Consider the following 13117-nt stretch of genomic DNA (forward strand, 5'->3'; position numbering starts at 1 on the left):
TTTCCAAGCGGGCTACACTGCACTGCCCCGACGATCCAAGCATCATCAGACGGAACGCAACGTCGCGCGACAGACAACGCGGCGGCGCAGCCGTCGAGCTCTCAACGCGTTGGAGGGTGGCAGCCAATGCTGCTGGGCGCCGAGCACTGAACATCGGGCATCGGGTGTCGAACATTGAGTGTCGAGCATTGGGCTTTGAGCATCAAGACACCACCATTTACAATGACCTTTTCCCCGTCGCATCGTCAGCCATATGATCACTCGTCGATGCCGGGAAAGTCAAAGGACAACCTCGATGACGAGGGGCCCGCCAGTGCGACTTCCCCCGAGATATAACCCGGAGCTGTGGCACCCCCAAACATCGTGTTACCGCAGCGTTCCTTAGCTTGTCTCCATGTGTCGCAAACTGACGGCGGGGAACGACGATCCCCAACCAAGACACCTCCCTCTTGTTTCCGCACAACGTGCTCGGCTAGTCGGAACCCCATTGACCGTGGGGGTTTTTTCTTTTTTTTCAATAACGTCACTTAAAATAGGAGATTACCGGTAGCATACCGTGGTTCGAGTCGCTGTGTGTGGGGTGCCAGAATGCCCGGTACGCGCCGAATTGGCTTCCCAGAAAAAAAGAGGAACAGACATCTCGCTCAACCATCGATTGCGACTCTGGGCCTCGGCGAAGCAGTAGATCGCTGCATAGGCAAGGCCTCTCCTGGCAGGGCCCAGCCATCGGGATCATCAGGAATTGGTACGAATACACTACGAAGTACACCCGCGCAGCTGGTACCCCTGCCCTATATCAGCCACATTTAAGCAGCTCCCAAGCTTCTGCTACGACCCATGGCCCGCAATATCGCAGCCAACAACCCCTGGTACCTGAGGTGTTGAGGAGCTCGTCGCGCGGCACGATTCCCACACCACTGCACTCAGTGCGTTTGACATGATGTTTTGAAACCACCACCCCTGCCCACCCCCAAGCGACATCATCTCGCCTTTGACGACGTGAATCGTTGTCCCCCATAGCAGCCGTCTGTTAAGCTGACGATGCCCACAGTAAACAGTCCCAGCAACTCCCGACAAGCCCCAGCAAAGCCCCTTCCCCCGGGCTGGTACCATGCATAGGCGTGCATCATTACCCTCATTTCTGAAACTGGCTTAACATCTCGTGTCCCGTATAAGCTTATTCACCTACTGTGCTTGGCATACAGCATTGGGGACTTCGTGTTAGCGGCGTACATTGGGCACCCCCCATGCCCGCCGCAGCTCTGCCCTGCTGGAGTCGCACTACGGGGGGGGCTTGAAGCAATTCATAATGGGAAGCCTCCTCTGGTTCCCTTTCGGGCTGGTTCTGACCCTCCCCCTTTCTTCCCTTTCTCAAGCTCTCTGGGAGAGTGATTTGCAGTAAACGCGCTCGACGGCCCTTTCGTCTGTGATATTTTTTTTATTCTTCTTCTTCGGTATCCTTGGATCCGGGGTTCTCTTGGTGTGACTAATATCTGCTTTATTCCGTAAACAACAGAGCTGGCTCATATACCCACGTGCTGGAACACACACTATTTTCACAATGGCTCCCATGGCTAGACCACAGGCCATCTTCCACAAGCCTTCGGGATCTACCGTGTAAGTTCCCTTCTGAAAAAACACAGTCTGGACGAGGCCTGACCATTTCAGATCATCACCCGACAATGACGACCTTGCTCGTGTGATCGTCGGCCGCGGAGAGAGGACGAAGGAGTTTCGGGTCGACAAGCAGAAACTCAGCAACGCCGCCCCCTTCTTCGAGAACAAGCTGGACGCCAAACCGGCCGGCCTCGTCAAGGTATCGTCCAACCAGTCGCCGGTGCCCGTATGGCTGCCGCAGCAAAAGTCGACCATCCACCTCCCGGACGAGTCGGCCTCCATGTTCGAGCTCTTCGTCGTCTGGCTCCACCAACCCGACGGGTTCCGACGACACCTCGACGACAAGATCACCCTCGTCAGCGACGCCCCGGGTGTTCCCTCCCAGCGTTTGCACTGGGCGCTAGTCCGCCTCCATATCTTCGCCGCCGAACTCGGCATGCACCACCTGCAGGACTTGGCCATGGACGGGCTGCAGGACATTTACCTGCGCTGCGACTGGGACGTCACGCCGCGGTTCGTTCAGTTCGTGTACGAGCAGTGCGACGCCGAGACGTCGATTCGGCTCCGGCGGTGGACGGTGGCCATGGTCGCCTGGTCCATCGCTGGGGGCCCCTCGTCGATGAGGGAGGAGGGCGGGCTCGAGCGGTTCCGAGAGATGTTTGAGAGGTTCCCCGACTTCGCCGCCGAGTACACGTCGCACCTGCGCAAGATGAAGTCGAGCAAGCTCGACACGCGCATCAAGAACCCGCAGCTGCGGATCCCGGCCAACAAGCTCCGCAACGAGGAGAGGCAGTTTGGTTTCAGGCAATGCTCGTTCCATAGCCACCGCGCGGCCGTCGGCGAGCGGAGGTGCCCCCACACCACGGCCAGCAGGGAGCTGGATAACTTCCTCCTGGTGCCGCTGGTCATGGAGCTCGCACCGACGCCGAGCCGCCACCACCACGGCCGCGACGCGCCGCAGCTGCTACACCACATGAGCACGGCTCACGCAGGGCAGGTATTCTGAGTGGGTTGGGGCGTCGTCGACCTTTTTTTTCTTCTTCTTTACCGGTGGGGGGAATATGCCCACCTAGTTCGGCCAACATAACCACCAAACACCAAAAAAAAAAAGAAGCATTCACAACAACAGCAACAACAACCGACAACCGAAATCTCCCCAGATTCTATTTTCTTTTCTTCCGGCTCGTACTTCGGCTGCCCTTCTTGTCTCAGAGGTCCTCTGACATCGCCCTCCTGGGGATGGGGCATCCGGTGGCCATGAAGACGCCGAAGCCGTCGTCGGGCTTGGACGTCTGGCGGAACGCGACGCGGCTGCGCCCGGGGTTGGCGAGCTCGAAGACGAAGCTGCCGCCGCCGTCGCACCGGCCGAGGTGGATGGCTTGCGTGCCCGGCCGGACCTGGAAGACGCCGAGGGGATTCGTCTTTTGCTGGACGGCGTCGTCGTCATCGCCCGGTATGCGGAACACGCGCATGGTGGGGCTGCCCTCGTGCTGGATCAGCTCCCAGCTCTCGGCGTCGTCGGGCATGGCGAAGAGGAGCCTGCAGTCGGCCGGTTCCCGGTCCTGGACGCCGCGAAAGGTGATGAGCTGCGCGACCCTGTTCGCTTTGTTTCCTACAACACGTTTTTGAGCAATCCATCTCATTTGTCAAAGTGAAAGAGGAGAGAGGGATGGGGATGGGAGGAAAAAGGCAGGGAAGGCTGCCGAGGATTTGTGTGTGTGAGAGTCCTTACCAGAGGCGTCAATATCCTGGTTGACGTAGAAGAAGGCGGACGGGTCCTCCCGCTCAAAGGGTTGGTCCTGCAGGAGCCAGGTCAGGGCGGCCGGGGCCCGGATGGCGGAGCAGTCGGTCCCGGACAGTTGCCGTTCGTCATCGGGCACGGCGGCGGCCGACGCGGCGAGGGATAGGAGGACATGGATGATGACGAAGCTCAGACGAGCCATTCTTTCTCTTTTTTTTTTTCTTTTCTTTTTTCTTCTTCTTCTTCTTCTTTATTGTAAATAGTTCAGATACCCCAGGGGGATGATGGCCGGTTTTGTCGTTGCCCGCCCCCCAAATACAACGCTAATACATACGTTTGTTGGCGGAATACCTCGACTTGTGTATTTTCTCTCTTATAAAAAGGGGCGATGACGCCGTGATGATTTCCCTCTTTTCCGACAAGAGCTGCTTTTGGAATCCTAGATATAGGCAGGACGGTGGAAGGTCGCACGGCGAGAGAGTTGGGGGGGATATTAATTAGGCTGGGAACCCAACGCTGTATGTAGCACGGAAGCACGAGACTGGAGGGTTTTCTTCGGCGTCGTCGGTAAGCGAGGCGCACAGAAGGAGACGGGGCGACGGAGACGAAGGCGAGAAGGGGAGGGGAGCGAAGAGGAAAATGGTTTAAAAACGGGTGTGTGTGCGGTTCCTCACGATAATATACCGTTTTCTTTTGAAGAGGAGGGGGGGGGGGGGGGGGGATGGTGGTTTAGAAGGAATAAGGAAAGGGTCAGCAAAGCCGGGCGAAGAAGGACCATTTGGTCTGACGTTGAATGAGACGGCCGGTGCGCGCGGGCGGCGCATATGTGTGTGGTGTGTGTTGTAACTCTGTGTGTGGTACGAGAGAATACAAGAATACAAGCGACCCCTTGCGCTGGGGAAGCTTCGTTCGGTACGGCTAGCCTAGCTCTTCAGCTCTCAGCTGGTGTGTGTCAGGTACCTAAGCTACCTAGGTCGCGAGTAAGGTCTAGGTGTTCTGCATGTGCCTATGTGTGTGTACTGTATGTGTGCTTGGGTGGTGTGTGGCCTGTGGCACCTGGTTGATACCGCTTTGGCCTTTAGGCGGGCTGACCTCTCTTGGAGGGGGGGCACCAATACCTGTGGCTGCCCCCTCCCCCCTACGGGATCCCTTGGGAAGGCCTGCTTACCTAGTTCCTATTTTCCTTGTTTCTCCTTCTTGTCTTGGACCATTCCGGGTTTGCTTGGCCCTTTAGTTCTACGGCCCTCCGCCCCCCTTGCTGGTGCCCAAAGGGATTCTCCGAACATAAAATGAAAAGCCAACGTTGTTGCCACCCCGAAGCGGCGTCTCGTAGCCCGAGGAGGTGGAGAGACCCGGGCCGCCGAACTCTCTCTCTCTCCCTCTCTCTCTTGCAAGCAGACAGTTGGAGTCAAGGTTGGAGCTGGTTAGGTCGGCGGGCATCTGGTAGGTAGCCAAGGTAGTTTGGGTTGGCCGTGATGGGGGACTATTGTTTATTGCTACCGGGGTACATAGCCCGGGCGGAATGCTTGTGTGGGCCTTGGGGGAGGTTTCTCGGGTCCTGTTGTTTTCTTCATCTTCATCGTCCCATCTTACATGCCCACAGGCTACGCGGCACACTACCTAGTAACAACCCCCCCCCCCCCCCTCCCCTCGTTTAGTTTAGGCATAAGGTTCGGGGTCCCGTGCCGGTGATTTGCTGCGTGTCTACCTAGCTCGGTTTTGGATTCTACATCGTACATACTTCTGGGGGGGGTTCCTCCTTGGGTTTTGGTTTCGGTTTTGCTGTACGAAGATGGGGGGCCCGGGATGGACCGGGTGTACCGCAGTCTCGATCCGGGAGCAATAAAAAAAGCTCGACACGACTGGGGAGAAACCGGACTCCCACGGGTAAGGATACTTGGCAGTGGTGCGTCTTCGGATCCCAAAGGCAAGGTCGGGGGAGGAGATACAGGAAGATAGGCTCAGCCCTGGGGACGCCCCGTGTCTCTCTTCTTTGCGCAGCCTCTGCCGAACGCACCCCAGCTTGACGGGTACGAGACAAGAGGAGAAGGGGAATGGGGGGCAGATCTACTCGAGTCAAACGGAAAGTTGCTAAATTGGGTGTGCGGCTTGGCTTTTGCCGGGTCTTCTCCTTATCTCGGCATCGACATCGTCATGACGGGGGACCCCCCCGACTGCTCCTCGGAGGGGACGGACGGCATCGACTGACATCCGCGTAGAGGCACTCCGTCTGGTTTGGTGTCGGCGCCGCGCCGTGCCATCTTGTCATCACCTGGTGCCGGAAATCAAACCGTGCGTGGACACCCCCCTCCCTCTTTGCGTTCTCCCGTTGTCCCGGTATTGCTTCCCTCCTCTTCGTCTCAGAGGTCAAATGAAAAGGAAACGCGGTCGAGGCGGCGGCGGTGCGGCGGCCAGATCGGTGACCGGTCTCACGATTGAGATTCCCCCCCCCCGCCCTCCCCACAATCTTACCGGAAGAAAGAAAAGGCAAGCAGAAGAAAAGGGAGAAGGGACCGCAACGCCCCCCCCCTTGCACATGCGCAACGCGGACTTGCTTCCCCCACCCCGCCGGATGTTGCGGAGCGACTTTCAACAGCCCTCGGAGAAGAGCCCAGACCACTCTCATCTCTCCCCAAAGGGGAAATGAGCTCTTGTGCTCTCATAGGGCTAGTCGAGATATACGAGCGTAGCGCAAACGGGGTGGGGAGGGACTAAAGAAGTGAACCCTTCCCTCTCATCCCCCCCCCCCTATAGGTAATGCAGGACGGGACCGCTCGGATCATCTAAAATAAGCCTTGGTGTTGTTTTATTTTCGTATCGTCTTCTGCCCCCTGTCCGTCCGCCGGCCTTTGCCGAGATGAGATCATGGACAGGAGGCGACGATGTCTCCCATCTCGAGAAGGCGCCGTGGGGTCGAGAGAAAGGAAAGGGTGGGGAAGGACCACCACAATCTCGGCCGGCTCCCTCGGGATCCAACACCTACCGACTATCCCAATACTTGCGGCGAAAGAGTGAGAGGAAGGGGACCGGGACTTTCCCCGTTCTACTCGTCTACCCCACGCCTCATGTCGACATTTGTCTCACCCTCGTCCCCAAAGTGCCGGCTCTGGTTTCCCCTTCACCGGGGGAGGGGGGCAGAGACGTAGGTTAGACGACGGATCCGAACAAGCGCGACGCAGCCGGTCTGACGATCGGTCCGCGCCCAGTCGCACTGCTGCGCTGTGCTGCAAGGGGCGGCGGACGACAGAGACAATCCGTCCCCTTCCCCGCCAAACATCAGTGCCAATGCCAGTGTCAAACGTCAATACGAATGTGCAGGTCCGGTTCGCTCTTGCGCGTCTCTCTCCCTGGCTCCCTTTCTCAACACCAAAGCCGGGCGAAATGGAGCCTGCTACGTACAATGTAGTTAGCTGAGGAACCCCCCCCCCCCCCCAATCCTTCTCCGGACCCCAGGAAGGAGGAACGGCCTAATGATGTGCTGCCACGTCCCATTGGCCCGGCCCGGCCCCGGAGGATCGAAGGCACGCATTCGTATCCGTACATTGCTGGCACCAATCGAGAGAGCCCCCACCCAAAGCGCTGGAGCTGTTCTTCCAGCCACGGTGAGCGATCAGCGCTGTCAGAATACGGCCACTTCGCTAAACCTGCAGATCTCAAGTCTGGGGGGAGGAGGGCGCTCGGACGGGACATGCTGGAGGAGGGGCCTGTTGGTCCCAGCGGGCCCGTGAAACAGCGAAACAATGTTTTTACCCAGCAAGGCTGTACAATACTATGAAGGACCCAACGACAAAAAGAAAAAAAGAAAAGAACCCCCCCAACAGATTGATCAATATACCTTTTCAGCCCCCCCTCTGGTCCTGTAAATAATCAACATACCACAATCATTTACACATTCCAAGGACCGACGCCGGCGTGCGTGTCCGGTAGCGGTGGGTCGCGGGTCTCGCCTCGCCTTGTGGCGGCGGCGGCGTCCCGGCGTCCCAGCCTCGAAGCTTAAACCACGCCCCCGGTGCCATTGCCCGCTCGAGACGTCCAGGGGGGGAAGCCGTATCTCATTTCATTCCAATTTTTCTAGGGGAAATCGTCCATGATGTCGGAGGAAGAGCAGGCGAGAAGTAACGGGACCTTTTTTGGCTCTGGAACTGATATCCGGCCACCCGGTTTCCCCGAACCGCCGTGAAATGCTACCGAAATTCCTGGCAGTTTTCCACCTTCGCCCGGCCACCGTTCCGCATCAAGCCATAGAGAATATGGGGGGTGCCTCATCGGGAGCTGAACGCGTGACATGAGGCTGCTGAACATTCCAAATTCATATCCCGTCTGGGGCAGAGAGAGAGAGAGAGAGAGAGAGAGAGAGAGAGAGAGAGAGAGAGAGAGAGAGAGACGATTATGCTCCAGGCTGGATTCCCTGTCGCCGTTAGTATGGTGTTGGGTGCCGGCCTCTTCCGCTTGACATTTTAATAACTGTAGTGTACCTCGGGCCAGATGTATTCACCTTTCGTAGATGAGCACGCATATGTGTCAACCCAAAAGCTTAATAGTATACAAATGCGTGTAAAACTATAGTTGATGGTGTAAGGAGGGGCGATATCGCTCAGTTCATTGCACTTTCAATCGCACGGCAAACACGTCCCGCCCCCGGCGGCCATCTCCAGTTGCTCCTTTATTGGTAATACGTCCAGGCCTGTCTTCCGTTGCTCCTTGCCTAGGTGAGGCGGTTGCCCTGTATTGGGCGAGAATCATTTACGTGGACGCTGTCACATCTCTGGTTGATCCAGTGATTCTCCGGCATACCAGTGAGAATGGCCCATGTCACGTCGAGGTGCGGACTTCCCCAACGACGCGATATTTATACAAAGCAGCTAATCTAAGGCGGATAGTGGGAACGTTTACAAGAGCACGATAGCCTCTAGCACACGTCTTTTCATAGACCCCGGACGGCTAAGGCTTTGTGGTACTGCGTGAGAGAGAGAGAGTAAGAACCCTAGAATGAAAATTAATTTACAAAGAGGCTTGAAACCACGTGGGATATTAAGATGAGCCGCAGCCCTGACCGATACGATGGCTACGACAAGAAAAGGGAAATACGATCCGGAGATCAGCGGGGATCCAATCCATTCCCGAGCTGGCATTCCCCACCCTCTCTCCCCCTCAAGAGACGAGACCCCGTTGCCCCGATGATTGTTACAAAAAGAAAAGAAAAAAAACACACATCGTGAGAAATGGCATCTCGGCCGAGTCGCGGGCACGCACAGTCCGGCAGTTCGCTCGGGGAGAGAGAGAGAGAGAGAGAGAGAGAGAGAGAGCAACCGCCCAGGAATGCACTCCCCGGCCTCACTCATTACGCGGCGTAACCCTCGACGCAAAACGACCTCGGACTCTCGCCTGAGCCGGCTTTCGTCACATGAGCATCGCCCCTCCCAATCTGTGTCTTCAGCCCCCGCCCCCAATCACATTACATTCCCCAAAGTTCATCCCTACCCCACGGCCAGCATCTGCACGAAACTCGAGCCGGCATCTTGAACAGCACCCGAGACCGAGTCTTCTTTTGCATCATGACTCCTCCACAGAGTATATCTCGGGAAGTCGAGGCAGAAGCTGACCGTCTCTCTCCCGATGCGCTTGTCTGATCTGACCCTCCCTTGCTTATCCCCTCCGGGCTTTGATATGCACCTCATCGGCTGCTCGCGTCCGACGTGGCCGTCCTCGTCTTACGTTACACAACCTCAGCCGTCCATCGCCGCGTCCCGCGTCTTCGCTCCTCGCGCTGATAGGCCCAGTCTCCTTTACTTGGCAGCTGCCCCCCCTCACCGCGTCGAATCACCATATGCAAAGACCAGCGAATTGGCGCGTGTCGGACGCGGTTCGCACGCGGTTCGTCGTCATCAGAAGGATTTTCTCTCACGCTTTCTCGCGTGTCGGGTCAAGACACATGTAAGTCAGTCAGCTCTCATGAGAGGACGGCACGACGCGACGAAACCAGACATTTGGCGGCAAGGGCCCGCGTCGACTGACGTCAAGTGCGTCTCACGGAAGAGCAGTTGTGCCGAAACGCAAATTTTCCCAAAGGTCATATCCATTCGTCTAAAAAACGATTGTCCTGTCTTCTGGTTCACACCGATAAATCTCTCTCTCTCTCTCTCTCTCACTCACTCGTACGTTCTCTGTTCCACTCACGTCTCCTCTCTTCGAGGAGCCTTCTCAGTAAATGTCCCGGAACCCCAGTCGAGGCCCGGTCGCCGGTAGATACATAATATATCAGACCTTCTCATCGAATGTCGTTTCATCATCTCCGTCGTCATGGTTCTCATAGCAAGAAGCCGGGCTGCGACGAATCGACAGCCATGAAAAAGAGCAACAAAGGAAACATTGTCCATTTCACACACCATCTCAAACCAAGCGGGTATTAGTCCTCCAAGCCGGGAGTGTCTCCTCCTTTCGGTATGTGAAGCAGATGTGTTCGAAAGAAGTGAAGCAAGGAAAATAATGTCGGGGGTCGTCATCAAAGCGGGCTGTCGTCTATGTACCGGTCGAGGGGCATGTCCTTGCGGGAGTCAAGCCACGTGGGTATCGGGCAGGTGACTTGCATGAACTCATGAGTCGTGAGACAATAATGGGCGTAGCAGCATGTACAAAAGAAAACAGCAAAGAAAGGCATTCACTAAAATGGGGATTCGGATCGGCGCCGGTTGGTGTCACGCCGTCTCAAGTCCCGAAGACGTTCGTCAATGTAGGCCAATCGGTCAGCCAGGTTGCGGGGAGGCGCCGAGCCGCCGTCACCCGACTGTTGAACTGTGGCAAAGGGACGGATGGTACCGTGATCAAGCCCCCCTGGCTGCGTGAGCCGACTTGGAAACGAAAAGCTGGTGTTGGACCCAGGAAACGGCGATCCCAGTCTCGGAGGTGGCGCATTGGGCGGGGCCAAGAACGGATCGGATGAATCCGATAGCTGGGATCTGGAGGAGGGTATCCGCATGGGCGCCGTAAAGAGTCCAGCGAGATTTGTCCGAGGCACGAAGAGATCATCGCGCGAATGGTTGTCTGTCGAGCTAAACTCGACATCCGGTTCAAGTGGTGTCTTGGGCAGGGCTTCAGAGGGCATGGGCTCGATCCAAAGATCCGAGACGAGACTGGGCCGCTTCGTCTTTCTTGGCTCATGCGACCCCTGTCTGGGTCTCCCGACGCGCTTCTGCGTGTTGGACCGGCTTCTCGTCAGACGCGCCGGCGACTGGAGAGTGCGTCTGCGGCCGAGGCTCTGATTCTGCCTTTGCGGCATCGAGGACGCGGCAGCAGCCAACGCGCCGGTCGAGCTGGGCCCATAGCTCTTGGCCATGAACGGCGACCCGAGCCGCGGGCGTTCACCCAGAGGGATGCCCAGCTTGTCGGCCTCTACTGCTAGTAGAGGGAACGGTTCCGTCATGGGCTCCTGAGCAAGTTCGGGGCTCGACTTTGTGAGCTGTGCCAGAGGACCTTGAGGCTGCATAGCTTCTGAAGTGCTAAGGGTGAGCGACATGGACATGTCATGCGCCGCGAAGACGGAAGGGGACCGAGCCGGAGTGGACCTGCGGTTCCAGAACCTGGCCGCCGTCCTGCCGAAAGGCGTCGGGCTGTTGGCGAGAAACCGGGATGTCCGGGCCGACGACGAGGCCGCTTTCAACTTACACAGCTCCCTCAGATGCGCTCGAGTGGCCGCACAAGTATGTGGCCACTGGAGAAAGGTACAAGTCTCGACGGTTGGCGTGTTGCTCCCGCTCTTTGGGTTCAGCGACTTTCTTCCGCCTTTGGGGCCTCGCCAACTCCTCTTCGCTTCCCTTGCAACGCGGAGGCACACGCCGTGGGGAGGGATGCAGCTTTTGCCGGTGCGGAATGGTGTGACCTTGGGGTCTTGCAGATACGTGAGGTAGGTAGCCCAGAGATGATCGCTCATGGCCTTTGTCCAAGGAGCCTTCCGCCTCTTCGACTTGGGCTTGGGTGGAGGGTCGGCAGGCTCATCAAAACTGTCAAAGAAGGATTGCTTAATGTGGTCCGATGCGTCGGTCTCGGGACTGATGCACTCCAGATCGTCAGACATTAGGGAGAAGCGGCTGAAGATGGACGCGCTGGTTTGGGTGGACCGTGCAGTGGATGGCCGGCTGGACTCGAACTCGGGCGTTGACTCGCCGCTACTGAAGGCAGAGTCGATGGACCAGTTGGGATAGCGTTGAGGCGAAAGCGAAGGCGCGGCGCCGGGTGCTGGTGTTCGGGGTGGAGAAAAACGTCTGCCGCGAAGCTTCTGAAATCCAAGGCCATCCAGGTCCCCGAGGTTGTGGATGACTGGATATGTCATGCTGGAAATCTGCTTGTTTGCGCCAGAGGACTCCGGCTCTTCGATGCTAGGGATTGGCACATCGGCAGCAGCGACCGACGCGAGGAACTGGGAGGTAGGGGCGGCGAGGCTGGATGCGACGCGTCTTTTCAATCTCAACCGTGGACGCGGCGGAGAGGGTGGCTGCAGCTCCTCATTCGTGGCAAAAGGCTCCGGCGTTTTGGGGTTCTGATGGTCCAGATCGTGGAAGCGGAAGCCTTTTGGCAGAGTAGCCGCTCCGGAATGTTGAGGGTTCATCTTGTGCGGCAACAAGAAGGTCTTGGGAATGCGATTACCTCGCGTACGAGATTCCAATCGTAACGGAGTTCCGCGCTTGGGGGTCGGACTACGGTGGTTTGCCCAAGGACAAAGGCGACGCGATCCTTTCACTCGTCTTTTGCGGTGTCAAGTTTGAGACAGGCAGGAATCCTGACCCTCCAGATGAGTGAGAAAGTAGCGCGCGTAGGGTCTCCAAGCCTCAAAAGACTTCGACCGAAGCCAATGCCGATCTTGCGAGAGTTGGGGGCAGAGGTTTTTGGCGTGAGGCGCAAAATGCCCAATGTGTAAAATAAAAATAACAAGTCTCGGATTTGGTCGGCTACGGCCGAGGCAAATTGCGACAGTTGGTATGATGCGCTCAATCTGAAGCGAATCGGGTACGCGGCGGGCTTGGCTGGGTTCGAGATTCGTCCGACTACTCCACAGCGCTTGGGTTAAGACAATAGTCGAATGGATACAGAAAAAGAAACCGGCGGTGTCGTCTGTGCCGTATTCGTCGGTTCGTTCCAGTGGTCGTAAATAGGTTCGTGGATAGGGTCGTAGATATCGGGAGAGGGGTCGTGAGCGCAATATCGGGGGAAGGACCAAGGAAAAGGGTCGTCGCAACGAGCCAGGGGTCGGACAAACAAAAGATGTCGATATTTGTTACTGGTGGTGGATGGCTCGTGAACACGGGTATTGTTGGAGGAAATCGCAGCGCAGCCCCCACCACCGGAGGACGGCTGATGTTTGCGAAAAGGAACGACTGTGGTTGAAGAGGAGAGGTGGGAGAAGGAAGACCCGAGAGGACTGGGTTGAGGCGGACACCGGTGTAGTATGTATGGCAAGGTCCAGCGACGGTAGGCGGGTGGAGAAGAGGAGAGCGGGTGGCGCGAACCTTGCTTGTAGAGCCGGGACAGGGCGAGACGCAGGCAGGATACGACTGGGAAAAGAAAACCGTTGTGCCTGCGCCTGAGCCTGCGGTCGTGCCTGAGGGTTGCAGTGGGAAAAGAGTCGATAGGCCGTTGGACGCCGAAAGTACCTCACCAGAAGTTCGGGTGAACCGACGAACCCTCGCTCGCTTGAACCCCCCCGGGCAGTTGCAGTCACAGGAGGGTGTGGTGGTTTGTGACCGGGGGAGGGGGGTGTTGTTGCAC

The 13117-nt window shown here is 57.4% G+C and overlaps 3 protein-coding genes across 3 annotated transcripts; 1 reads left to right on the forward strand and 2 right to left on the reverse strand.

Moving 5' to 3' along the window:
• Positions 1-1561: 1561 nt before the first annotated feature.
• GLRG_04557 (uncharacterized protein) lies at positions 1562-2623 on the forward strand (the record flags this gene model as incomplete). Its single annotated transcript, XM_008095242.1, has 2 exons — positions 1562-1617; positions 1669-2623. 2 exons carry the CDS (start codon positions 1562-1564, stop codon positions 2621-2623), a joined length of 1011 nt encoding a protein of 336 aa, XP_008093433.1.
• Positions 2624-2825: 202 nt separating this feature from the next.
• On the reverse strand, positions 2826-3560 carry GLRG_04558 (uncharacterized protein; the record flags this gene model as incomplete). The annotated part of the gene is made up of 2 exons (XM_008095243.1): positions 2826-3229; positions 3350-3560. 2 exons carry the CDS (start codon positions 3558-3560, stop codon positions 2826-2828), a joined length of 615 nt encoding a protein of 204 aa, XP_008093434.1.
• A 6459-nt stretch (positions 3561-10019) lies between these two features.
• Positions 10020-11960, reverse strand: GLRG_04559 (uncharacterized protein; the record flags this gene model as incomplete). Its single annotated transcript, XM_008095244.1, has 1 exon — positions 10020-11960. One exon carries the CDS (start codon positions 11958-11960, stop codon positions 10020-10022), a length of 1941 nt encoding a protein of 646 aa, XP_008093435.1.
• Between the last annotated feature and the right edge of the window lie 1157 nt (positions 11961-13117).

The sequence above is a fragment of the Colletotrichum graminicola genome, assembly GCF_000149035.1.
Source record: "Colletotrichum graminicola M1.001 genomic scaffold supercont1.14, whole genome shotgun sequence".
Taxonomy (NCBI): domain Eukaryota; kingdom Fungi; phylum Ascomycota; class Sordariomycetes; order Glomerellales; family Glomerellaceae; genus Colletotrichum; species Colletotrichum graminicola.